The sequence below is a fragment of the Triturus cristatus genome, chromosome 7 (assembly GCF_964204655.1).
Source record: "Triturus cristatus chromosome 7, aTriCri1.1, whole genome shotgun sequence".
NCBI lineage: Eukaryota > Metazoa > Chordata > Amphibia > Caudata > Salamandridae > Triturus > Triturus cristatus.
This window is the reverse complement of record NC_140590.1, coordinates 273,650,883-273,678,824: the sequence shown is the minus strand read 5'-3', so window position 1 is coordinate 273,678,824 and position 27,942 is coordinate 273,650,883. Positions and strand designations below refer to the sequence as shown.

Here is a 27,942-nt window from a genome sequence, read left to right as displayed (position 1 = left end):
GATTCGTCGGGACCGATTTCGGATTCCCGCGCTGCGCGGGCGAGACAGCTGGCGGGATGGGCGGAGGCCCAGGGCCTCTGCGACGCCTGGAGGCTCTGGCATCCTCACGATCGTCAATACACCCACACTTCAGCCGCTCACCACTCTCACGCCCGTATTGATGTGATTTTTGTCCCTCCCACCGAGTGCGGAAGCGTCCAGGATGCCCGCATCCTTCCCAGGGGCATTTCGGATCACTCACCAGTCCTCCTGAGTCTGGGCCCCCCGCCTCACGCGGCTAGGCCGGTGTGGAGGTTCAGCGCCTGGTTCCTCCAGGATAAGACATTGCGTGAGGCGGTTGGCACTGAGCTTACTCATTATTACGGTGCCAATGAGGGCTCCGTTTCGTCGGCGGGCACCCTCTGGGAGGCTTGAAAGGCAACCATCAGGGGGGCGGCCAAGGCACATGTGGTGCGGCACCGCCAGACACAGCTGCGGCAGCTCACTGCTTGCGAAGCCCGGGCGCTGCGGCTGGAGCAGTCGCTCTCCGAGCACGACGACCCGGCGGTGGACCGTCAGTTGCGGCTCCTTCGTCAGGAGATTTGTCAGCGGTCCCTCGAGGCGGCCAAGCTTCTTTGGCAGTCCTCGGTAGCGAGGGTGTATGGCTGGGGGGACAAGAACGGCGCACTGTTGCACCGCCTGGCCACTTACCCCAGGGCGTCGCGCATCATTCCGGCGATTACCGACTCGTCGGGGGTGCTCCAGTCTTCCTCCGTGGCGATGGCAACGGCATTTGCCCAGTTCTATTCTCAGCTCTACCGAGCGCGTGCGCCGGACCTTTCTCTGGACGCCCTGCTCGCGCCCGGGACCGCCTGCCTGGCCCGGCTTCGGCCGGACGAAATGGAGAGCCTGGAGGCCCCCATCTCCGTCGAAGAAATCGGGGAAGCAATCGGGCGTATGTCAGCGGGGAAGACACCAGGCCCGGACGGCTTTCCTCAGGAATTCTTTGCGGCCTATAGGGACACCCTGGTCCCGCGGCTGAGAGCTCACTATGAGGAGGCGCTTGAGAGGGGTTCCTTCCCCCCGGAGTCTGACCTGGCCACGATTGTGGTTTTGCCCAAATCCACGCCGCCGTCCACCGATAGAGCTGCCTACCGCCCAATTTCGCTCATCAACACCGATGTGAAGCTCTATGCGGCGGTCTTGGCCCAGCGGCTTAGGCCCCTGTTGTCTACCTTGGTCCACCCAGATCAATGTGGCTTCATGCCCGCTCGGGCACGCGCCACTGTCTGCGCCGTCTCCACGTGGCCTTGGCCCACCGCCATAGTCTGACCCCGTACCTCGCTCTACTCCTCGTCGACTTCGAAAAGGCTTTCGATTCGGTGGGGTGGGCCTACCTCTTCGACGTCCTGTCCCGCATGGGCTTTGGCCCTCGGTTCGTGGGGATGGTGCGAGTCCTCTATGCCCGGCCCCGTGCCAGAGTATTGGTTAATGGTGCGTTGTCAAGGCCCTTTCGGATCGGCCGGGGGACGAGGCAGGGTTGCCCACTGTCGCCCCTTCTCTTCGCTCTGGCGATGGAACCTCTGGCCGCCCTGATTAGATCTGACCCCCTCCTTCGGGGGTGGGAATGGCCTGGCCTGGAACCCGACAAAATCGCCCTCTATGCGGATGATGTCCTACTGTACCTTGGGGACCCAGCGCGCTCCGGACCGCGCGCACTATCCATTCTGAGCCGTTTCGGCCGGGCATCGGGTCTCTCCCTCAACCCGCGGAAGTCGATCCTGGTTCCGTTGCACCCCTCCAGGGAATGCTTTGACTGGCAGGAGACCATCCCTCTGCGCCGCCTATCATTTCAGTACCTGGGCATCTGGGTCTCCCTCCTCCCGGAGCTGAGCTGGGCGCTCAATGTCGCCCCCCTGGTCAAGAGAGCCAAGGTCGACCTGGCGCGATGGCAACAGCTGCCCCTTAACCCGCTAGGGAGGGTCGCCCTCTACAAAATGATGATCCTTCCCCCGTTTCTGTACGTATTGCAAAACGCCCCCCTCTCCTTTCCGCGACCGTGGTTCCGCGAACTAGACGGGATGGCGACGAGATTTCTCTGGGGCGAGGGGAGGCGGCGGCTGGCTCTGTCGACGTGCCGCATACCCACTTTTGACGGGGGCCTGGGCATGTCTGATCTTTACCTCTACTACATGGCCACCCGCCTCCTGGTCATTCACGACTGGTTTGGAGGGGGTTGGTCCGACCCGGCCTACAGGGTGGAACTTAACGGCTTGGGTTTCGCCGATATCCAAGATCGCCTGTACGGCGCCCCCATCCCTGCTTCTTGCCCGGACATCACCAGGGCTGTATTCCTGTCCTGGCGAGCGGCGCTCCGCCTCACCCGATGGACGGGACGGTTGACCCGGGTCACCCCCCTGTGGCACGGGACGTGGTTGCGGGAGGTCACAAAGCTGGAAGGCTTCAAATCATGGGACCTCATCGGCATTTCCCAACTGGGGGACGTCTGGCGGGGAGGGCGGATGTGTTCCTTTTCAGAGCTGCAGGCGCGGTTTTCCCTTCACTCCTCTCAATTTTATAGATACCTCCAGCTGCGCCACGCCATACGCACCTACACCCCACTGGACGTCCGGCTGCCAGACCACAGCCCCCCGGAGGCTCAGGTCCTGCTGGGCAACCTGGGGAGGGGGGGCATTTCCAGGATTTACCGCTCCCTCGTCAATTGCACCCCTACATCCCTTGCGGGTCTTAAGGAGCGCTGGGAGGGGTGGGTGGGTCCCCTGGATGAGGCCGACTGGCGGGACGCCCTTATGGCCCCCCGCTTGGTGACGGCCTCTGCTAAGCTACGACTCATCCAAATTTATTATCTCCATGCGGCATACCTCACACCGGCTCGCCTTCACCGTGCGGGCCTCTCCGGGGACGCGGCCTGCCCCCGCTGTGGTTCCGAGCCGGCGGACTTCCTGCATATGGTGTGGTCCTGCCCGGCCCTGGAGGGGTTCTGGAGAGGCATTGAAACCGAGCTTACGGAGGTCCTGGGGTGGGAGGTGCCACACGACCCCCGACACTCGCTGCTGGGCATCACAGATGGCTTAGATGGCACACGTTCAGAGCAGCTGTTTCTCATGACGGCCTTGATGGTGGCCAAGCGCGACATTGCAGCGGCATGGAAGCAGCCGTTGCCGCCAAGTGTGGCTAAATGGGGAGCTGGGGTGGACTGGTGCGCGGCGCAGGAGCGGACTCTCTATCGGGCACGAGGATGCCCCAGGAAATACCGGAAAGTTTGGGGGAAATGGCTAGGCAATATACTTTAGTAGGGCGGTTCGGGGGGTGGAGGGGGGCTTCTGGGGGCGGGGGGGAACGGGGGGTGCTTCCTAATGTATTGCTGTGTGGTACTGCTTCGGAATACCAGACTGTTTCTGTTGTTGTACCGTTTAAAACAATAAAAACTTGTTTATCAAAAAAAGTGCTGCATAGGCGAGACCTAAAAAGAGGAGAGAGCATGAACAATGAGAGATAATGGGGGATGAGAAAACTAGTGTGCAGGAACTATAGAGAGCAGAATGTTGAGGGGAGTGGATACTGATTAGAAAAGTTAGTTGGAGGAAGGGTAGGTATCTGATTATCAGGAAATTACGTATTTCAGATTTTAATGCTCTTCTGAGTTCTGTTAAATAAAGGTGAATTGTGCAAATCCCAATTCTCAATAGTGATGGGGGAATAGTGGGTTGCAATGTGTATATTGTAGATCAATCATTACAAAGTAATGATAACCCCAATGTACTGGGATAAGAAGCTAATTGATTTTGCTTACCGAATAAAGTCCAGTCATATCACATACACCGGCCTGCTGTAGGTAAGGGACCACAAATGATTTCTCCCATCACAAACCTTTCTATTACTTTCTGCCCAGCAGAGGGGCCTGAGCGGAAGAGGAAGAAGGGGCCAGCTCCGAAGATGCTGGGGAATGAAAAGTGCAGTGTGTGCGGTGACAAGGCCTCCGGCTTCCACTACAACGTTTTGAGTTGCGAAGGATGCAAGGGCTTCTTCAGGCGCAGTGTCATCAAGAACGCACACTATTCTTGCAAGAACGGTGGCAAGTGTGAAATGGACATGGCCATGCGCCGCAAGTGCCAGGAGTGCCGGCTGAACAAGTGCCGGGAGGCGGGCATGCGAGAGCAGTGTAAGTGCCAATCTTGGTTTGGGAGGCCAAGTGATGTACATGAGCAGCATTGCTTCTTGGTGTGGTGTAGAGCAAGCGAGGGCACATCTTCACTGGCTGATCTGTGTGTGGGCCTGATACCAGGCGAGCATGTGTATGAGGCCATGTTGAAAGTGCAGTATGGAGCTGTGGGTGCTACCAGGGCTCTGACTGAATTGGGTGTGCCCGAGCAATCCCTGCTTTCATGAGAAGTTTCCAGATGCTCCAGCCACTTCTGGCTGGCTTTAGGAACAAGGGAGGCTGTGTGGACTGCCTGCCATTACTTGTCTTGACCCTGTGCCTCATGGAAACAGTCCAGACCGAACTGCCAGGCCAGGTCCTCCCTGGACCGTAAACAAGCATCCTGGGACCGGTTCAGGGTATGTCACCCTTCTTCAGCCAGGCTAGCTTGAGTCCAGTGGCACAGTGAGCAAGGGACCCACGTCTGGGCATACCCATCCCACTTAGGGCGAAAATTGTTACAGCAAACAAATGATGGACGGAATGCTGACAATGCAAACATTCTCCCCCAGTCAAAAGATCTGGGTTAAATCCATTGTTCTTTTGCCCACTACGCCACCCCAGTTTGGACCCAGCCATATGCAAATCAGTCTTGACCCTGTGCCTCATGGTAACAGTCCAGACCGAACTGCCAGGCCAGGTCCTCCCTGGACCAGAAAAACGATGGCTTTAGGCCCAGATCTCAGTACTGGGGTGAATGTATGACATTGTTCTGCATTCTGTCCATCAATAGTTCTTTTTGCATTTGTCACCCCGAGTGGGACGGGTATGCTCAGACGTGGGTCCCGTGCTCTCCATGCCACTGGAATCAAGCTATCCTGGCTGAAGAGGGGTGAAACCCCGAAACCGGTCCTAGGATGCTTGTTTCCAGTCCAGGGAGGACCTGGCCTGGCAGTTCGGGCTGGGCTGTTCCCATTGGGCACAGAGTCAAGACTGATTTGCATATGGCTGGGTCCAAACTGGAATGGCATGGTGAGCAAAAAAACGATGGATTTAGGCCCAGATCTCTGTACTGGGGTGAATTTATGACATTGTTCTGCATTCTGTTCATCAATAGTTCTTTTCGGAAAGACCTAGGATGCCATAGTTGATGGCAGTATGGTGCGGCTTAGAGCACTTGAGTCAGTCTCTGCAGAGTGTTCTGTCTATATCCCTTGTTCTGTCTCTGTGGTACTTGCTTTGGTCGGGTATGGTTTTGCTTTCAAATATGTATACTCTAGATGTGGTTGATGTGGCTGCTGCTTCTTCAGTGCACCATGTAGAGGATGTGTCTGTGCTGCCTTTCAGGCGTCCTCTCGGAAGAGCAGATTCGGAGTAAGAAGGTCCGGAAGCAGGAAGAAGAGGTGGTGCGTGCCAGTGTGGTCACCATCAATCCTTGTGTGCTGTCACCAGAGGTGCTGCAGCTGACACCCCAGCAGGAGGAGATGATCCAGCAACTGGTGTCGGCTCAGCAGCAATGCAACAAGCGTTCCTTCAGTGACCAGCCGAAAGTGACTGTGAGTAGCCAGCCCTCGGCTTAAGCGCAGTGGTGAGAATCAACAGTTTGCAAATCCACTGCTGAAATTCACCATGGCTTGTTTTTCCATCTGACAGCCTTTATTGTTCCTTTGCTCTTGCAGTCCTGACTCTGGATTTCGATGAAGTCTTTGTTTCAACGTTTTGCAGACATATTTATCAATCTATTAAATTGAGAGACTCCATTTGCGAGCTGCGCAGTGTGCCATGCGCAGAATGACTGGCTAGTGCAAGGATGGCAGGATTCACACTGCAGTGATGGGTCCGGTGTGATGGATGAATAGTGGACTTTTAATGCATGAGAAGCAGAAACACATTGGCTCAGTGCAGGGAAGATGCTGCACACTGTGGCCCTGTGGTGCTGTGCAGTGATGAGGCATTACAGTGGTACGATTTGATGGGTTGCATGCTTTCCAGGAGTGCTGGACTGAGGAACGATATGCTGCAGTTCATGCAGAATGACCGTGCAGTAAAGGATAAGGGATGAGTACTGAGGTGCACACAGTTTGATGGTGCCAGTCTGAGGGGCAGACATTCTGCCGGTCATGTAGTGGGCCGTGCATGAAAGAAGTCACACATGAGGTTCATAGAATGTTGCAGTTTACGCCTTTGACCTAACACGATAGAGGGACTGCGGTACGTGCATTGTGATGGTGCATTATTGGGCGTCTGGTGCTGAATTACTGGTGCTGAGGTACAACCAACATTGTGGCTGTGCTTCAGGAGGCCTGTTTGGCAGATCCTGGGGTGGGTGTGATAACTCCCTCCTTCTCTCTCCTTCTCAACCGTCTTCCCCTAAGCTTCTGGAACTCCCGTCGAACCTCCACGCGTAAGGCCAATGGTTCTCTTTGCATGTGTGTGGACCTTCGAGAGTTAAACCGAAACATTTGGATAGATCAGCATCCCTTACCAAACATTACCGAAATGACCAGCACCCTCAAAAATGGGAAAAAGTTCAGTTTGTTAGACATGACCTCAACCTACCACCAGGTTGAGTTGCATCCTGATTTGCGGCATTACACTGCTTTCATCACCCCTGAAGGATTGTTCGAATTTAAACGTATGCCATTCGGTCTTGCATCCGCTTCGGCGGTTTTCCAAAGAATCGTCGAATGTATGTTCAAGAACATTCCTGGGGTGATGGCGTTTCAGGATGACGTTTTGGGTTATGGTTCGGATCAAAGACAACATGAGACGTTGTCTAAGGTACTCAATACTCTAAAAGAAAAAGGTGTTACCTTAAGTGTGAGCAAATGTAAAATGGACGTAGCTTCTGTGGATTATTTGGGGTATAGGTTATCCGATAAAGGGATTGAACCAAAGGATAGCCTAATCAAAGCCATAGAAAACTTCAGTATTCCAATTGACAAGGATCAATTAAGATCTTTCATGGGACTCATCGAGTTTTATGCTAGGTTCGTTCCTAATTGCTCATCTAAAACTTTTCACATGAGGAATCTTCTTAAGAAAAGTGTACTTTTCAAATGGTGTGAGGAATGCAACAAGGAATTTCAGATGATTAAACATGAGGTTGCTCATGCTATTCCTCTGAAACCTTTTGACATTAATGATAGGACCATATTAATGACAGATGCCAGTCAGAAAGGTCTTGGCACTGTGTTGATGCAACGCAGGGATGGAAGGGAGGATGTTGTAGCCTTTGCTTCAAGAAGCCGTAAGGGTGCAGAAGGAACATACTCGGTAATAGAGCGCGAAGCTTTAGCTTGTTGGTGGGGAATTGTTCACTTTAAGCACTATTTGTGGGGCTCTAAATTTACGGTGAGGGTTGATCACAAGCCCTTAGTACAACTCTTCACCACGAAAGGAGGGGAGAGGGCAACACCCCGTATTGCAAAATGGCAATATAGATTGTTGGAACATAATTTTGATGTGGAGTACGTTCCAGGAAAAAAGAACATAGTGGCAGGTTGCCAAATAGTGAGAACATAAAAGAAGTAGAAGAGGTGGAGGAAGGTGATGTATTTTGCTTTGCCATTTTTTTAATCCATGTAGTGCAATTTCACAAGAAGAATGGAGAGAGGCTTATGCCAGTGATGTGGACATCAAGGAGGTAATGAACACGATTCACACTGGATGGAATAATGGATTATCTCTTTGTGATTCTATTGGTAAATTCAAACATGTTTTTGATGAGCTGTCAATCATTAATGGTTGGTTATTTCGTTCCACTTCTCTGGTAGTTCCAACAGCTATGAGGAATAAGGTTCTTACCCTGGCTCATGAAGGACATATAGGGATACGTGCTATGAAAAGAAGGATTAGGGAGCAATTCTGGTGGCCGGGCCTTGACAAAGATGTTGAACATTTTGTCAGGGATTGTATGCAGTGTGTTGTCAGCGACAAAACTCAAATTACTGTCCCCAGTCCGGTTCAGGCTGTAGAAGTTCCTTCAAAACCATGGTCCAAATTGGCCATTGATCTCATAGGTCCCTTAAAGTTGTCGGATCATGGTGTGTCAGAGTATGGTATCGTGGTCATGGATTATTACAGCCGTTGGCCAGAATTAAAGTTTGTGAAGGTTCCCACATCTTCTTGTATTATAGAGTTCTTAGAGTTCCTTTTTGCAAGAGACGGTGTTCCTGATGAAATTGTTTCTGACATTGGCGGCCAGTTTACCTCCTCGGAGTTTGAGGAGTTTTTAAAATTCATTGACATAAAACATACCAAGACTTCTCTTTATCACCCTAGGAGTAATGGCCTGGTGGAAAGGTTTAATAGGGTGATTAAGGACAACATTCAACTCTCTAAGGCTAGCGGTCTTGATTGTAAAAAAGAACTTAAGAATCTGTTATGGGCTGTACGCACTACTCCAAACTTGGATACAGGAGTTTCTCCTTTTGTTTTACTCAGGGGTCGAATTCCCTCTTCTAAAATGTTGAGAGGATGGATGGTGGTATTTAGGGTGCCTATAACAAAATTGCAAGAGGTTGATAAGAAAAGACATGATGCTCAAAAGAAGTATGTTCAATCTAGCACTAGACAGCTGAATGTTAAAGTGGGGGATTGGGTGCGTGTTAAATGTTCTAGAATTTTACCCAAAGGTTCATCTAAGTTTTCTCAACCTCAACTTGTGGTGAGAACGAATAAGAGTGCAGTACAATTGGAAGATGGAAGGTGGTGGAATAAGGGCAAGATTTCTGTTTCCAACCACTGTAACTCATCTTGTGTCAATTGGCCTGTTACTGATTCAAGCCAAACTAGTACATCTCTAGATTCCCATCTTCGGGAGCGTTCGTCCAGGTCAACAAAATTGCCTTGCAAATTTCGTGATTATGAAATGTATTAATGAACAATGTGACATGTTAGAGTTTGGTTTGTTATGCTGTTTTAGGGAAACATGGATGTATGTAATTTGTTTTAAACTGTATAGGGGAAAGATGTGTTAGGTTCTAGTTGTGGAGTTCCACGTGGAACCTTCGTGTGGAGGTTCGACGGGAGTTCCAGAAGCTTAGGGGAAGACGGTTGAGAAGGAGAGAGAAGGAGGGAGCTGGCATTGTGTATGTCCGTGTGTCCTGCTGCCTAATAAAGAAGTAACTCACCATACGAAGTCTTCACTTCTTTTCACTGCTGTGATGAGAACATTGGAACGAGGAGTGCTAGCGGGCATGTGCAATGTTATAATAGTGCTTAGTGTTTGGTTTGCTCTGGGGGGGGCAGTACATGCTCGGTGAGAGGGAGTTATTGTCTCTTCAGGATTGCTTTGGTAACTGCTGAGTTTGGCGGCAGTGTTGAGTCAATCTCTTCAGAGTGCTCTGTTTGCACCCCTTGAAGTCAGTGGCATGTGCTCAGACCAAGTAACGGGTTGGCTCTCTTGACTATCTCCTATGTTTACTCTTTATGCCTCTTTCTGTTTTGAGGGCCAGTGGTATATGCTCACAATGAGATATGTCTTGGCTTAGTGTGACAAGAGTGTTCATCATGCGCCCTTTATTACATTATCAGTAGCAGTCATGGTGGTGGTATTAGCCAACGGTGAGACCCTCTAGTGTAATCTCCTTTGTGTCAGGGTTTCCATACATACTTCGACCAGGCAAGGTCCTGGCTCTGCTCCAGGATGTGGCTTGTGTACCTCTTGTTCTCGGGCCCAGGGTTCCTTAGCTCAGCCAGTGGAGTATAAGGTGTTTGCATGTCGGTGTTCTGAGCTTTAGTGGTTTCTAGGCAGTTCTGTGGATTTATTGGCTTAGTCTGATGATTGTGCTTATTGGTCTATCTCATTCTCAGAAGAGTGGTATGGGTATTCCCTTGTAGTAGTGTGTAAGGACACAAATAATGTTTTTGGCACTGGCTTAGTCTCATGAGGGTGAATGTGTGGTCAGTAAACCATTGAAGCAAAGTTATTTGCTGCCAGTTGGAGGTCCATCTTTGCATGTATTTGGAAGGAGGGAGATAGGAAGAGGGTGGTGCGCTAGGGACCCATTACTTTGCATTATAAGGATGTTCAAATAAAGTTTATCTCATTCTCTCTTTTTCCCTCAGCCATGGCCCCTAGCCAATGACCCAAACAGCCGTGAAGCTCGTCAGCAGCGCTTTGCACATTTTACAGAGCTGGCTATCATCTCGGTGCAGGAGATCGTCGACTTTGCCAAACAGGTGCCAGGCTTTCTCCAGTTGTCAAGAGAAGACCAGATTGCTCTGCTCAAAGCCTCCACCATTGAGGTAAGTTATCAATCGCTCTTGCACATTGGTCCCAAAACACTGCATGATTTGCATGACGATGAGCATCTGAAGTTACCTGCAGACAAGTTCCATAATCCCAGTGTCCATGTCCTGAGTGAGTGAGTATTGTGAGTTACTGCTGAGCGGTTCCATAATCCTAGTGTTCGTTCTGTGGCAGAGTCCTTGTTGAAGGATCATATAGAGGTATTCCATATTCCTACCCTAAAACAGCACGAGAATCTGGAGTCTCTTGGAGAAGAGTCATTGAGTGTGTGTGCTGCAGCAGAGTGTGTAATGGAGTTCAGAGGAGGGGGTCCCATATGTCCCCTGGTGATGTCCTCCAACAAGTGTTGGGAGACTATCACAGATAAGTCCATGTGATGCAAGGACACAGTATAACAATCCCTTGGTTTACCAACTCTTTATAAGGTTTTACTGCCAATTTTCTCAGACGTTTTAAGATATTTACAGAACTTGTCAAAGAAAGAATAAATGAAATTGTTCTGCAAATATAGGACCTATAATATGAAATGTGGCAAGATATTTTGCTTCTGCTTAGGTCTCCCTCTTCTTTAACACAAAGCAGCTCTCTGGTCTGGTGTCCATTTATGATGTATACATATCCAATTAGAAGAGAATAGAATCCTGTGCACTCGATGACCTCTCTTGGGCTGAGATCCAATGTTTGCTCACAGAGGTATGTTATCCAGGTGGACACAATACCCTTGATTGCAAAGTCAGCATTTGTGCTTTAGATTCTGAGACGGCTGATCTCATGGTCCCACAGGAGTGTTCTGACCAATGCAGGTGAACTGCATGGCAGCACAAGTCTTTACAGCCGTGCTGTCCTTCAAGTAACTTTAACTGTTACGGGCACTGTTGCCTGCTTGGGCTGCCATACTGGGCTGGCCTTTTTATTGTCTCAGATTGAGGCTGCTGTGCACAACTCTTGAACCTACACAATAAGAACTGCCGGCCTTCCTTCCCCATCTCCTTTAGCTCCTTTCACAGGATGGCAATGCTAATCACTCTGTTCCCAAGTGAGTCTCACACTTGGGGTGCCCCTCCAGCCCCACAATGTGCATACAACTCTGCAGCATGATTATTCAATCAGCTGTCTCAAGCCCTCACTTTTCATGGGTGCTATTCTGATCAAGGTGCTATCAGCTCCTACCCCACTCGATCACCCGCAGGAATACTGAGACCATACAACCAAAATAAAATAAAATACGATTTCCCTTACTTGAGGAAGAACTGTCTACGGCTCTATCAAAAGAATTACAAATTTGAAAATGTACTAACAGTGCATTCTGTAGAACAGCCCGATGGGCCTTACATTCTCCACAGTTGTCTCCTGTGGTTCTTCAGTACAAGGAGACTCCTTCATATGATTCCGATATACCTATTGTGGAAGTCCTACAGCAAGGTAAATATATCTAAGGAACCGGCAGAGCATCCCTTCTGTGTCCTACAACCGACTCAGTAGCTGAGAGGCTCCTGTTCGAAGGTCCCACAACCTCCTTGTGTCCTGCAGCAGGGGTTGAGGTTCCTCTGTAAGAAAATGATGTTTGATGGAATCGCTGATGGTCAGAAGCCAATCAGTTCATTAAAGTTGGAAGCCTGCTTACATCTCCATTTGCGTAAATTTTTTTTCACAGATCATGCTGCTGGAGACTGCCAGACGGTATAACCATGAGACAGAATGCATCACATTCCTCAAGGACTTCACCTACAGCAAAGATGATTTTCATAGGGCAGGTAAGAAAATTCATCCTAAAGAGGTTTCATCATGCCAGTGGGTTAGTATAATCTGCTCCTGAAAGTAGTGGAAAGATTACAGCCCAAGGGCTGTTTTATAGAGGCACCGCACAGTAGTCTTAAGTAATATTTCTCAGAGTTCAGGGATTGCAACATAAGATGATTTATTCATAATGGTGATGGCCTTGAGTTTCAGAAGGGAAGTCTCTTTTGGGTAGGTGGGACTGCTGCTTGAGGAAATTTGGTCAGGGGCAGAGACTCCGACCTATAGAGATAGCGCAAAGCAGCTAATGTATTGCAGTCTAAGGAGACTCTCCCAGACAAGCGAGGAACAGCAACCGCAGCTAATGTATTGCAGTCTAAGGCGACTCTCCCTGACAAGCAAGGAACAGCAGCCGCAGGAGTCACTGACAGTTTGCCTAATTGAATCAGTAATTGACCTCCATGAACTGAATCCCCACTGGACAATTCACAGGCACTAGAACTTTAATTGGACCAATTTCCCCTGTTCTTATTTTGAATATCACCTTTTGTCGTCGGCAATCCAACTTCAAATGGAATGCTAGGTTTTGGGGTGTTTGGCAGATTTGATGCACTTGATGCTTAAAACCACTGTTCTGTTCTCTTGGAAGCCAAAGCCGAGGCAGATATTAGACTAGAGTCATACTAATAAAAGAATGTCTTACTTTATATTTGTTCAGAAACACATTATTATATAGTAGTAAACACCTTAGGTTTAAAGTAAATTCTTGGGAGTTACTTGGGGATAATTAAATTGATGTACAGAAGGTCATAACCGATGGTGATCAGTTTATATTGTATTATTTTTTGTTAACTAAATTTCTCCAGTATTGGATCTTCCACAGATTCACAAGCTTGAATTATTCCCAGTCATCGAAGTGGGAGTCCCACAATACCTTCAAAGCAGTACAATAAAGAACACATAGGCTATAATAGCTAACAAAACATTCATTTGATTAGCTTATCCACATCAGTTAAAAGAAACAGAACTTCAACTAATCAGGTGACAGCAACCTCTAGAACACTCCCCACAGAGGCATCTTCCCTCAGATTTTCTACAGCACGTCATGCCCGGGGAGCCTCCCTGAGATCTGCTAAGCTCTTCAACAATATTACTCATCCGAAGCAACTTTAACCTACCTCGACCAGATACTGAATATTAAAATGTCAGAGCTATTAAAGAAAAGACTGTTCAGACCCTGTGAAACTTGTGGGAAAAGAGACTGCATGCTGAAGACAAGACAAGGATTGTATTTGCTGCCCAAAAGGTAAAACTTTGTAAAATATGCTGCACCTTTTCCACCAAAGATCTTTAGGATAAGGAAGGGAGGTTTCTCTTATGGCTGCAGAAATTGAAAACAAGAAAGACTGTTCTTTCTGAGGAAGAGGATAGTGAGGATTCAACTCTCTGTCGAGAAAGGTCACAGAAAAGGGAAAGGTTGCGTTATAAAGAGTCATCTGAGTGATCTAGGAAAGCCTTAAAAAAGCTCATCATGAGCTTTCAAAAGACAGTTCTCACAGGGAGAAAAAAGGAGAGATCTCCTCAAACTGTGAGTTCAGACCCTACCACTCCTTCCTCTAACTTTGCTTTCTGTCCAGAAAAATCCTCCTAAGAACCGTTGACGTTAAAATCTAAACTGTCTTTAAAAAATGTCGCTGACTAACTCCTTGCCATTTAAAATACCAGCGACGACGACTATGACGTTGACATGCCATTGACGACAATCACAACGATGACACTGTTGACAAGGATCCTGTCGGCAAAGATGTAGTCAAAGAGGACACAGTCGACAAGCACGATGTCGAAGAAAACAGTCTTCAACAGAAAAATCGCTGACAAAAATGTTTCTGCTGTCGTTAAACATAACCACAGAGCCGACAACAACTTTGTTGACGGTGTCATCAACAAGGGCTATACCATGTCAAGACGTTTTGCATCCAGAGCATACATCGCCAAGTAAGGTCTCTCCTCTCCCGGCAAGTTACCTACTTGATGAGGATGGTTCGGACGATGAGGGTCCGTTTGGAGCAGCCCATAGCCCTACTGAACTGAATTTAAAGTATTAGGAGGGGGATGAGGAAGAGTATTACGAAGAACACTATGTTCCGAGACAATAACAATACATGGAAAAGCCTAAACAATATGTGGAAAACTTCCAACATTAGTCATTCTCCATCCCAAGAATGCATTGTTCAAGTTCCTCTAGCTTTGGTTCAAGACCACGAAGGCATGTTGCAGGCAGCTGTGGCTGCAACATAGAAAAAGTGGTTGGGCAGGGGGAGGAGGCGCTGAAGAGGGAGTGCGGAGGGGAGAGAGTTTAATAATAATAAACATTTTTACTTACCTGCTGCCGGTCGCCTTCCACGTAGCGCCTCGGTTGTTGGTTCTTCCTTGTCTTGCAAGACACTGGGACTACATCACAGACTCCATGTCCAATCCCTGCGCTGCTCTCCTGCTATAATAGCAGTGCGGGAATTGGCCCGAGCGGGCTGAAAAGATGCTCTGCTCCAGGAGTCTGTGGGGTTTCTCCAGCCCGGCTGTTCAATACAGCCGGTGTTTGGAGAAACCTAAGTGGACATGAGTGTTTGGCCAGCCTGAGACGGCCGGCTAAACACACATGCTCACTTAGAGAGTGCACATAGCACTCCTCCTCTCCCCTCCTAAGCTCATGCCATGGCCCCGCCTCTCCCTGCACAAGCTGACTGAGCCAACTCCTTAAAATTAAACGATAATAAAATATCGTTTTATTTTCTATCTGCTGGCTCTGAGCCAGTGGAGCGACGCTCCTCCGCCATTGTGGACTCCGCCAATGCAGAGGAGCCACCCCTGGTTGCAGGACTATTATGAAAGATTCCCAGAGCTCACCAAGGCAACATCTCCAATGCAGTTAATGCGTCCATCTCAAGCTCCAACTCTGAGAACTCTTCTTCCTAAACCTCCACCTCTGACACCTAGAATGACTTCAGCATCCAACATCACAGTGCCTCCTGGGGACAGGATCTCTGATGTCGACAGAGCAAAAGGGGAAATCCCCGAAAATCAATCTACTCCCAACGAATGGGATGACAATTTAAATTTGACATCTCTCTACTTGCACCATAATCGGTGGATTCTCCACCTTATGACATCAGAGGTTTCCATAATCTCATGGAAAGAGGCACAAAAAGATTTCAATTGCCTTTAACGGTTAAACAATCGGACTATTTCTTGTACGATTTCAAAGAGCCTACCAAGAAAGCTATTTGAGAAATACAAGGCACCGGAGAACTCGCCTGCATGTCTGGTTGAAAACCCAAGTCCAGATTCTGTGGTAACAGGTGGCTCAGCGCCAGTCCGAGAATCCTTTGACGCCCATATCACCTCTGCCAGATGGGGAGGGCAGTTAGGCACCTGGATAATATGGGTAAAAGATTTTCTACAATGTCGGCGCCTACGGTTCGAGCTGTCAATTCATTAGTCATATTGAGCCAGTACGACAATCAAATGTGATCGGACTTTACTGCATATATAGATCTTTTACCAGAAGATATAAAAAAGGGGAAGCAATGAATATTTTTCAGGAGGGAGACAGATCCTCGTCAGAAATAATAGACTGTGCTATGGATATAGCATCAACAGGATTCAGAAAATCGTCAGGAGCTACGGTTCTCAGACAAAATGGATGGTTAACGGTCCCCTCATTCAGGCCTAAAGTCCAGAGTAGAATTTTAGATATGCCATACGATGGAGAGGCATTATTCGGAAAGAATGTCGACAACGTCTAACAGGCAATTAAGGCAGATACTGATATTTCAAGATTCTTTGGCACCTTACAAATAAGGAAGGCGCCTTTTCAAGGAGCACAAGGAAGAGGTTTGTTTTCATATAGACGGAGTTACCAGAAATTGCAACAGTATCAGCCCCTTCAGCAGCAATATCAGCCTTCCTACCAACAACAGCCATTTAGATCACCACCACCAGCAGCAGCTTACCCGAAGAAAGTGCCTTTAAGAAAATAAACCTCACAGGCAAGAGACACTGGCAGAAAGCAGTAACACTATAAAAGTACCCTCTACAGACAACCAATCTGTGGGAGCAAAAATGTTCAACTTTTCCAATCGCTGGTGGCATATCGCATCGGACCGATGGGTGTTAGATCTGATCACCTACTGTCATACTTTAGAATTCATAGAAATGCTGCCAAACACTCCACCAAAGGGAGTACACCCTCCTCATCTCCATCTACTCCAAGGAGAATTGCTTTGGACCATGCTACAAAAGGAGCAATAGACACTACCCCACTCCCAAAAAGGAATGGGTTCCTACTCCTGTTTTTCTCAATAAAAAAGAAATCTGGGAATGGTAACCCATTTTGGATCTCCGAAAGATAAACAAATACTTGGGAAGCAATCCATTTGCATGGTAACCCTTCAAGACATCCTGAAATCCTCATTCATGGAGATGAAATGAGAACCTTAGATGTAAAGGATGCTTATTTCCATATCCCCAATCATCTGAAACGTCACAAATTCCTGAGATTCAGGTTAGCCAGCATCAATTCATCAAGCATCGAGTGGTACAACGGCTTGTCTGTCATTATTCTGAAACTTAAATCTGACCGTCAATCTTCCAAAGTCATCAATTCAACCATCAACGAAGATAATGTTCCTGGGAGCAGTTCTAAATACAATCAAAGACAAAGTATTATCATCACAGGAAGGGCAAAAACAAGGCTCGTAGTATTAGCACACATGCTATTGAAAGGAAAGTTTGTTTAAGTACACCTATTCAAATTGCTTCTAGGGAGGATGTCCTCTACCATCTCACTAGTGCCTTTTTCCCATCTGAAGATGAGGCCTTTGCAGGAAGAATTGGACAATCCATGAATTCAAACAGAAGGATCATTCACCGATATGATAAAGACCACGTCAAGCATGACGAGGGCTCTGCCCTGGTTGACAGAAGCAGGCAATCTATCATCGGTACTAACATTTTTTACCAGGCTACGTGATAATCACTGATGCTTCTTGGAGAGTTAGGGCGCCCATTTGTAAGACCTACACATAAGTGGAAAATGATTTCTGTGTCAGATGAAAATGCATCTACATTTGTTAGAACTCAAAGCAATTTCATTAAATCTCCAAGCATTCCTACCAAGGACAACAGTCTCGTCAGTGTTAATCCGCACAGACAACACCACCAGTATGCACTATGTAAACAAACAAGGGGGCACAAAATCTCTGGCGCTATCCAAAGAAATGCAAACTATTTGGAAATGGAGAAACCAAATAACATTGAGAGCAGAACATGTTCCAGGTACGAAAAAAATCTTGACGGACACATTGAGCCGAACCAAGAACAACTGCCACAAATGGAAGCTTACTCAGTCAACTTGAAACAAGATCTTCCACCAATGGGGCAAGCTGATATTGGATCTCTTTGCAACGCTAGAGAACCGTAAATTCCAATTTTATGCAAGCAGGCACCCACATAAAGGTTGTGGCGGAATGGGTTTTCGATCAGATGGTCGGGATCTTTGCATATGCTTTTTCTCAGATCCCTCTCATGCCCAGACTTCCCAGCAAAATGAAGAGGGAAGCGTGTTGAATAATTTTGATTGCTCCAAGATGGCCCAGACAGCACTGGTTTACAGAACTGTTACTACTGTCGGAGACAAATTACATTCGGCTGAAACCTCTATGGACACTATTGATAATGAACTAAAACCAGGTACCTCATCCGAACCAGACTTCCATGCACTTATCGGCCTGGCTCCTGAATGTAATGAGTTTGCAAGTATAAAACATCCCTCAAGACTGCAGAGACAGTCTTGCAAAAGCTAGAGCTGACACCACCAATAAAACATAAAATTAAAATGGAAGCGTTTCTGTTTATTGTGCCAGAAAACGAATATTCACCTTTTCTTGGGACAACCAGTGCTACTACTACCTTACCTTTTATCATTAGCAAAATTGGGTTTAGTCCACGCTTCTATTAGAGTGCATCTAGAAACAATCTCAAGTGACAGACTTTCATCTGGTTAACCATCAATATGGTCTAATAGTCATTAAGCAGTTCCTTTAAAGGTCTTTTCAGAGTTTTCCCTCCAATAAAGTCTCCTCCTCCAACTTGGCAGCTTAATGCAGTACTTGAACAACTAATGAAGAGTCCGTTTGAACCTATACACAAGGCAGGGGTCAAATGTCTGAGAAAGTTGCATTACTATCTGCTCTTACATCAGCCAGAAGGATTAGTGAAATAAAAGGCTTCACGATTAACCCCTTCGGTGCTCATGACGGAATGGTTCCGTCATGACCCACGGTTGAGCTGTGCTCATGACGGAACCATTCCGTCATGACCACGCCCGCGCAAGATTCCGTCAGCACAGCGGCGGAATCTGCGCAGCATCGAAGGGGTTAAAGAACTTTTCTTGGAGTTTAAAATTTTGTTGTGATTCTCAGAACCAATCCCAAATCCATCCACAAAATTCCTACAGATTTCCATCTTAATTAACCTATTGTACTAAAGACTTTCTTTATAAATCCACAGACAGCAGCATAGTTATTGCTACGTACATTAGATGTAAAAAGATGCCTGAAATGTTATTTACATAGCCCCAAACAGTTCAGAAAAACAGACCAACTGTTAGTAGCATACAGAAATCATCATAGAGTTGGTCCAGTTTCCCATGCGAGCATAGCTTTATGGATTTCAGCTGCTATCCAGTTCTACCATTCCAAGGTCAGAAGACCTTTGATAAATAAGGTTAAGGCGCACTCTACTATAGCAGTCTGTACCTCGACCGCTTTGTTCGCTGGGGTGCCTTTTGAAAGTATATGTCGAGCAGCGACATGGAAGAACAGGAATACGGACATACAACATTATTGCCTGGAATCGGCGCAATGCAGTGATGCGGCTGTGGGACAAACCGTGTTACGCCATTTATTTCAGTAAGGTGAGCCTTTTGATTAGATGAATACCCACCATCCGCCATTGTCTTATGTCCATGATGGGCTTAGAAATACTCAAAGTGCTGTCTATTCTTATTCCAGCATGTGAATCTATGAAAGATCCAGTACTGGAGAAGAAAATAAGTTACTTACCTGTAACTCGTCAGTATTAGTATCTTTCATAGATTCACATGTAGCCCACCCTCCTTACCATGGAGGCAGCTCTCAGATTTTTGGTGTTTAATTCCCACTAGTGCTCAAAAATCTGGGGGAAAATGCCTCTCTGGGGTTTGGCCTAAAGGGTGCTGTCACCTGATTGGCGAAGTTCAGTTCCTTATAAATGATTTTAATAAGCCAATCCGATAAATGTTTGTTTTTAGCCATTTAAGGGCATGTGTTCTTCATTACACTGCTTCATAAGGTACCCTGGGACTCCTACTTCGACAACGGGTAATGATTCAAGCATATGACTCCATGTAGCTTATTGTCTTCTAGTGCCTACCATTATACCACCTACATGATAGAAACATTTTTGGGACCACATGCTGGCTTCAGACAGTGTTCCATTTTACTAACCCTTCCCCTTATCTAAAAAAATAATTGTTCTAAAGGTAATAGATCTGACTGGGCCTTGAGTTTTTTTGTGTTTGATTACTCTGAGGTACATTCTGAGTTCCTAACCTACTAAAACATCCTGGAGTAAGCTCTGGCTACTTGACATAGCTAATTTAGGGACATCAGAAGTGCAAAGGGAATCATTTGTTTATCTACTTGGTCTACAATTTCATCTATGGCGCTACTAGTGGTATATGACCGTACACATCATTGTTCCTGCTTAGAAAATACAGCTAACCTCCGGTGTTCTAGAGCATGCCTCTCAACTCTCCCAGGCATGTGCAGGACATTGGCCTGAAAAGGGAGAACTCCTCTAGGTTGTTCAAGAACAGCAGCTTTCACATTTCATTGTATTTATCTAGGAACTGTGGAGTAAGGAAGATGACTTGTTTGAGTATCTTGAAGATGATCTAAAGGGCCCACACAAACTGAAGTGTATCAGAGGATATGTTTCTTCTAAGAGCCTTAGTTATTTCTCTCATGTGGAAGGAGATATATTTAAGCCCATCCAAGGCACCTTTACTTTAATATAGGAGGATAGGATGTTTTATTTCATGAAATACACAAAAGGTGATGGGAGGAATGCTTGTAACTTGGCTAACCACTATCAATCGTTTGGCGTGGCCTCCCAACCATCGCTCTCTTCCAGGGGTTCCTAATCAATTGTCAGAAGCACTGAATCATCCTGTTCACGTAAGAGACCCTGGAGCACATATTAAAGTGTGTCTGTGTGTCTGTGTCTGTGTGTGTGTCTGTGTGTCTCTGTGTGTGTGTCTCTGTGTGTGTGTCTCTGTCTGTGTCTGTGTCTCCCCCCAAAGGTGAACAACAATCTTCAACCAAAAGCGAGTGCACTCGCGAGTAAATTGTCATGGAAACACTTTACTTTACAATTCTCGTTTTTCTTTGAAGATTATTCACCTTTATGATTTCCTGTGTTGCGTCTCAAATGCACCAGGGAAGTGAGGTGCGGAGACTATCAAAGTTTGTGTAACATATATATATCACTGTGCTAGTTCTATGCTTAAAGTCGTTGCTGTAGAAATGGCAAAATACTTTGTCCTTTTCTGTCTCGGCTTGGATGGCACTGTGCTAGTCCTATGCTTAAAGACTTTGATAGAAAAGCTGACATTTGAGGTGAGCAGGTGTTGAGAGTGCTCTATACAGGAGCTGCTGTTCACCTAAACTTGAGAACTACCCAGAGTTCTGTGATATATATATATATATATATATATATATATATATATATATATATATATATATAAAGTCCTGACCTCCCGAGTGCAACGCGGGGGGTTGAATACAGGTACGGACCTCTAATCCATGCACAATGCTGTCGTCCAAGTAAATACACCAGGCGGCTTCACAAATTCAAATCTGATGTTTTTATTTTCATTACTGCCAGACAAGTGTCCGCCTCAGGCGCGTTTCGATCGCCTCAGCGATCTTGATCATATATATATATTCTCCACACATACATACAGCCTATAGTAGGGGCTAAAATGCCCAAATATTGAGTTTTTGTTTTAAAAAACATCTCTCAAATATCAAACATTTCATTAAAGCCTAAAAAGAGACTATACAATGTAATAACAGCCTTAATTTGAAAGGAAACTTCAAGTGAATGAGCGGTATTGTTCGCCAATAGGCTGCATTTTAAGGCAGAACAGAAAATGCTGGCATTATGCCATTAAGACCTCACAGGACACCCTGTATTCCATGATGCCTCACAGGTGACAGGTCATTCTTTTTTCTGGCTCCTTTAGTTAGGATCCTGGAGCACTGAGCTCTGCAGTTTTATCCCATTTTGGCAAGAAACTTTCTTTGAAAGCTCAAGTTTTTGCTATCATTCGATGGTTTTAGGTACCTAGAAAATCTATATTTTTTCTGTCACATCATACCTTCACTATTCATTAAGTACCCTTCTTGTGGTACAAAGAAGGCACAAACTGATCCCCACTCAGTCTGTATTATTTGTCTTCCTGCTTCTCATCTTCCAGAGACATGCTCCTATTGTCAGAAGTTTTCTGAAAGTGCTCTGAAGGACTGAGAGAAAATAGAGCTGCACGGCCTACAAGGGAGAGGAAATACAGGATCTTCAAGAGGCCTTGGGGAGTCTCAAAACTCCTTCAAAGAGCCCTCCTCTCATGAGAAGTCAGCACACAGAGGAAGATCTCATAAAGCACATGAGAAACGACATCCCCTATCGACATCGACAGGTAGGGGGGGTCTAAATTGGGGGAAATTCCTGTTTGATCGCCGTCAAGATCGATGTCAAGAGTAGCCTTGGAGACCCGTCAACACTCTGCATCGAATACTTCAGTGTCATCGAAGCAGCTGTCATCAACAAGGTCGCCACCGAGACATTCATCGGCATCTCCGTTGACACCGAATTGGCAACAGCGTTCAATGTTGCAGCAACCAGTGACGGCATCAAGATCGATGTCAAGACATTCGACAACAGCTCCGTCGAAACCATACCAGCCGTCGAAGCACCCGACCACGGCTTAAAATACGCTATTTAAGGGTTTGATGCGATCATCGACGTCAAGGCACTCTTTGGCAGCGAAGGAGGACCCCAAAGTGGTAAAATTCCCACTCATCGGAGGTGCGGATTTTGCCTCCTGGATCAGTGGGAGCAGGGTCTCCACCACCAGTTTTGGCTCCTGATGACCCACCTGTGAATCTCTCTCCACGTTGCTGGAAAGTGTGTGCAAGTGGTGTGAGCCTGCTCAAAGTCTCAGCTCAGATTATTTGCAGACCTATTCCCCTTCCAGGGTCACTCTACGTACGCCATCACCAAAAGTCACTCCACATCTGCCATTCTATCCGGATTCACATCTACTCTTCCAAAGAGATGTGAACTTTCCCCGCAGTCTCCACGAAGGTCCAAGATCCAGCAGAGGCATTGATCAATGTATAAGACCCCTCAGGGGCATAAAGCAAGATCCAGAACTCCTCAGAGGTGGCGATCAAGGTCTAAGTAAACAAGAACCAGGTCTACTTCCAGATCTCGACGAGTTCATCGGTCCAGATCGCGCTATAGTAGGTGTAGAACACCTTCCAAGTCCACCACTTCTCGTTCCTCTGTGAGGGATTACTTTCCAACATTATCAGACACGCTGCCTGCAAGGGTTTCTTTGGTGGATGACTTGATCACATTCAATGCTGTTAATTAGAGGCACATCAAAACTGAACATTGACATTCCAGCGCCTACTTCATCGTCCTCTGCATCACAGAGCAGCATCGAGACCACGCCACCTATGGTCCCTGGTCTGTTAGAACCTACGACGCAACTCTTCCTGACGCCAGCTTCTCGTCGAACTGCGCCATCACTGATTCTTAAAAAATATGTCTCTGGAACAGGACCTGCTATTCCTAAAGAATGATCCACCACCAGATTCCGTTGTCATAACGGCTGCTTGAAAAACACACACTGTCGCTACCTCGTCATCCATACCTCCCAGACAAAGACAGTAAGCAGATTGAAACTATCGGTAAAAAGATGTGCGGCATGTCCGCTTCTTTCATGATGGGGGGCCAGAGCCTCTGCTTTGCTAGGGAGGTTCGATAGGGCACTTTGGGACTCTATTTCCAGATTCACGGAAAAGCTACCATAGGATGACAGACAGGACTTCCAAGAAATCCTCCAAGAGGGCGGCTTGGTCTCCAACCACATCATTGGTGCAGCTGCAGATGAATCAGACTTAGCTGCTGTTAGACCTGTCAGCCCTTTGGGTGGTCCCTCCTCATCATTATTTATTTTGTCCCACTTTTGCCTCAAACCCTGTTAGTATTTTACCTTTTTGGGAACCACCAGACTTTTTAGTGTTGATGCAGGGTCAGGGAGCCATTTTCCCTACCCCTGGAACTTCTGTCTGAGGGCCTGAAACACAAAATGGTGGCCACCCATTGTCACCTGAGACATAGCTGGAACCTACTAGTACCTTCCAGAACATTCTAGAACCCTGTGACAGTGTGAGGCAGGTTTAGAATGTTGGGAAGCCAGCTCAGAGTTGGCAGTTGGAGTAGGCAGTTGGCACCTGACTGGAGAGGAGAGAGGACAGAGAAACAGAAGGAGGAAGGAGTAAGGCAGCAGGGGTGGAAACTTGTGCCTGGAGTGGGGTCCAGAAACCCACCCTTGATACTAGTCCCTACTGACCAAGCCCAGCCTAAAGCCCTGTGTGGGATAAAGACCAGAAAATCATCTTAAGGACCTGAACAGCCGGAACAGGCCTTAAAGGAGAAGAACAGCAAGTTCCTGACCTGTTTGGTGGAATCCTCCTGGAGACCCGACGTCGAGAAGCCTGGAGACCTGGAGCCCGAGGTGGAGAAGCGGCGCTGACAGAAGGCAGACGTCGTACCCGGAGCCGCTAGAGGTCGAGTGAGGGTGCCGACGGAGGTCGTGGAGAGACACCGGAGGTCGAGTAGAAGTCACCTGAGGTCGAGGTGAGGCGTCAACGGGGGAGTGAAGTCCGCCCTCAGGAGTCGCCGGAAGCTGAAGTAAAGCGCGCAGGAGGTCGGGAGTGGAGGTCGCACTCCGGAGTCGCCTGAGGTCGAGGCGCAGCGCGCAGGAGGTCGGGAGTGGAGATCGCACTCCGGAGTCGCCGGAACCCGAAGTGGAGCCGACGGAGGTCGGGAGTGGAGGTCGCACTCCGGAGTCGCCCGGAAGCGGGGGAACCGTGACCCTGTGACGCCGGAACACGACATCGAGCCGAGGCCGCCCAGCGACATCCATCCGGAGCCGCCTCACGGCATCGACCCGGCGTCAGGTAAAGCAGATCGACGCAACATCGAACCGAGGCCGGCCAGCGACATCGAATCGGAACCGCCCGACGGCATCGACACGGCGTCAAGTGGAACAGATCGACGCGACACTGAACCGGAGCCGCCCAGCGACGTCGACCCGGCGCCGAGCGGAGCCGATCTTCGTGAAAAGGGCAGTAAGTGGTAGAAAGGGCATCTGAGGCCCTGTGGAGCCCTAAAAGACCAGTCTTGGGGCTAGAGGGGTGTTAGGACCAACCTGAGAGTGCTAGGGGGTGAACTGAGACTGGTGCAGGGACCTGTGTGAGGGACTGTGTAGTTGGAAGAATCAGAACCTTAGGTTTCCCTCATTCTACCTCAACTTAGGCCCCAGCCTTGACCACTCTAGGTGGGACATCCCCAGGCCACCCCAGTGACCATAAGCTGTACTTGGGCATGGTAAAATCAATCTACCTCATAAATGTGATCTGATTTGCAATTGTTTGATGGCTATATTATGTATTGAAGGTGTTTTATTTATTGTCTGACCGTATTTATTCCTGCCTTGTATTTATTGTCTGACAGTATTTATTTGCCCTATGTATTTATCGCACCTCTATTTATACCTTGTGTATTTATGACCTAATCCTATTTATTGCACCTGCAAAGTGTTATTATTTAATTGACCTGCTATTTCTGAAGAAAATCCTTTTGTATTGTATTTGTGTCATACCCCTGCAACTAAGAGAAAAATTAAGATAAACACAAAGAGATTCTTTCATAAATTTTTACGGTGTAGAGTCGTTTTTGGAACGGATGAACGCATGGTTATTGTGAGGGTGTGACGTACGCTTAACACGGTGCCTGACCCCCGACCGCTCGAGCCAAACTACCCCTTGTGTTGGGAAAAACCGGGTGACTGCTAACCCGGTTGCCCGGGGTTTTCTAACAGCTGCACATGGCTACTCCCATAGCATCTGTGTCAGAAGGTCCTCCTGGCTTCTCCTCACTGCTCTGAAACCTGAGGCCCAACATAGAATTCTCTACCTTCCGTTTACTGGCAACTCACTGTTTGGTTCACATGCGGATGATGAAATGGCCAAGATGAAAGCTGAGCTAGATACGCACAAAGCTGTGAGCCTTGAACAATGGAAATAATTCTGACAAAGATACAGGCCCTATGATAGGCACCCCTATCAACAGAGGGTTCAAGTCACTCACTGGGTCCCACAACAACATCACCAGGCCCGTTCAAATTATCATCCCTGCAGACCAGCTCAGGGAAGAGGAGCACAGAGTCAACCTGCCTTCTCTTCTGAAACACCAGCCAGGCAATGATCACTCGCTTCCCCCTTCTTCGATACCCGTTGGACCGATTGAACATGAGACCTCTACAACCGGCTCTACAAGATCAGTGGACTCAGTTCTCAGGCCGCTGGGATGACAGGCTGACCTTCTCACCAAGTGCAATACAATCGCTACCATGGTGGTTTTAATGTCAGAACCTACTGGTAGGAGTCCCCTTCCATCAGGACCCTTCCACACAGACTCTCATCATGGATGCCTCCCTCCAGGGATGGGGTGCTCACATGGGCACCCTGCAAACTCAAGGACTGTGGTCGGACAAGGAACAGCAGTATCACATCAACATGTAGGAGCTGAGAGTTGTCCATCAAGCCCTTAAGTACTTCTATCCATCCATAACTACAAGCGCTTTCCTGGGTCAAACTGGCAACACGCCCACAATTCATTACTTAAACAAAAAGTGGGGGGGGAAGCTGAAGTAATAGCCACCTGAAAAGCAGCTTTTCAGGTGGCTATTACATCAGCATGTAGAGTTAGTGAGATCCAGTCTCTATGTGCTAAAGCACGCTATACTTCTCATTCCCTTGTAGTTTCCTTTCACATAAAGGCAATGATTACATTTTATAGTCTCTCTTTCTTTACAGAAATGTTTGATATTTGTGAGATGGATTTTTTTTTTTTTTTAAATGAAAAATCAATGTAAATTGGGAATATTCAGACTCCTGCTATAGGCTGCATATACGTATATGTAAAAAAATATATATATTTAATATGTGCTCCGGGCTTCCTGCATGTGGGCGGGACTATACAGTGCTTATGTCTTTGAGGATACCCCTGTAAGACAACTATGATTACAGGAAAGCAATTTATCCTTCTTTTGCTCCCCATGCCTCCTCAGTTTGGACGCAGCCATATGCAAATCAGCCCAGTGAGTGGTACAGAGACTTGAGAACAGCTTGGGCAGCATTCCAGCACCCCTAAAACGATGTTGTGCTCTCTACTGAAGAAGGACAACTATCCTGAAACGTTTGTCAAGAGATACACAGCACTGGCTGCACCAACAATGGTGAAAATATCAATACTGTCACTGAAGTAAGCGTTATCATGCATTGTACTTAACATAATGAATTGGGGCGAACTGAGTGCTGGGATGTGAGGCGGTGTGCTTGCACCCTATTTTTGTTTGAACAGGCTCCTTGGAGCGAATGAGCTCACTAGCTCTATCTGATGCCCCTGTGCCCAGTGAGAGGTACAGAGATGTGAGAAAACTTTGAGCAGCATTTTCAGCACCCCCAAAACAATGTGTTGCTCTCTGCTGAAGGACAACTATCCTGAAATATGTGTCTAGAGATACACAGCACTGGCTGCACCAACAAGGGCAAAACAGGTGGTTGCCTGTGTTGGAGTTCAGGGAGGACCTGGCATGGCAGTTCGGGCTAGTCTGTTCCCACGAGGAACAGGATCAAGACTGATTTGCATATGCCTGGGCCCAAACTGAGGTGGCATGGTGAGCAAAAGAATGATGGGTTAGGATGCTACCCCAAGCGATTGCCAGTGGTTAGTCAAATCGCAAGCGTTCCTCCCATCACCTTTTGTGTGATTTATGTACTGCCCGAAGTGACATGGGTATACCCAGACGAGGGTCCCTTTCTCATTGTGTCATTGGAACCAAGCTGCACCAGGCTGATTATCCCAAAACTAGGGCAAACCAAGTTCTGGGCTGCTTGTGTTCCGGTTCCGGGAGGACCTTGCTTGGCAGTTTGGGCTGGACTATTGCCATGAAGAGCAGAGTCAAGACTGGTTTGCATATGGCTGGATCTAAACTTGGTGGGCAAAAGAGATGGGTTGGCTACTAGTCTGAGCGATTCCCAGTGGTTAGACAAATTGTAAGCATTCCCCCCATCACCTTTTGTGTGTTTCATGTTTTACTTCATCATATTCTCCCAAATCTGTACAGACCAACTATTGCTTGAGTACACAATTTGGTAATGTAAAAGGGTTATGTAAAGAGTGAAAACTGACATATTTTGATTGTTTCTTATGCTACTGCAAATGTTTCTTACTCTGTCCGTTCTTTTGCTTAAAGCTAAGGGTAAGATGCATTGCAGAGAACATTCATATGAGGAGTACCAACGTCTTACCTTGGCTGGCTTACGCCACCTCAGTTGTTTTTCCATCC

The 27,942-nt window shown here is 47.4% G+C and overlaps 1 protein-coding gene across 8 annotated transcripts in view; it reads left to right on the top strand.

The window, feature by feature from the left end:
- Positions 1–27,942, top strand: part of LOC146809395 (oxysterols receptor LXR-beta-like) — a 198,166-nt gene that overhangs the window by 109,965 nt on the left and 60,259 nt on the right. For 4 of the 8 annotated variants that reach the window (XM_085616220.1, XM_085616219.1, XM_085616224.1 and 1 more), the window contains 4 exons: positions 3,896–4,162; positions 5,489–5,697; positions 10,214–10,393; positions 12,052–12,151. In XM_085616220.1, coding sequence (XP_085472346.1) covers positions 3,896–4,162; positions 5,489–5,697; positions 10,214–10,393; positions 12,052–12,151 — 756 coding nt within the window. Of the gene's footprint in view, positions 1–3,892; positions 4,163–5,488; positions 5,698–10,213; positions 10,394–12,051; positions 12,152–27,942 lie in introns of all 8 variants that reach the window. The other 4 variants (XM_085616218.1, XM_085616216.1, XM_085616217.1 and 1 more) reach the window with 1 other exon arrangement.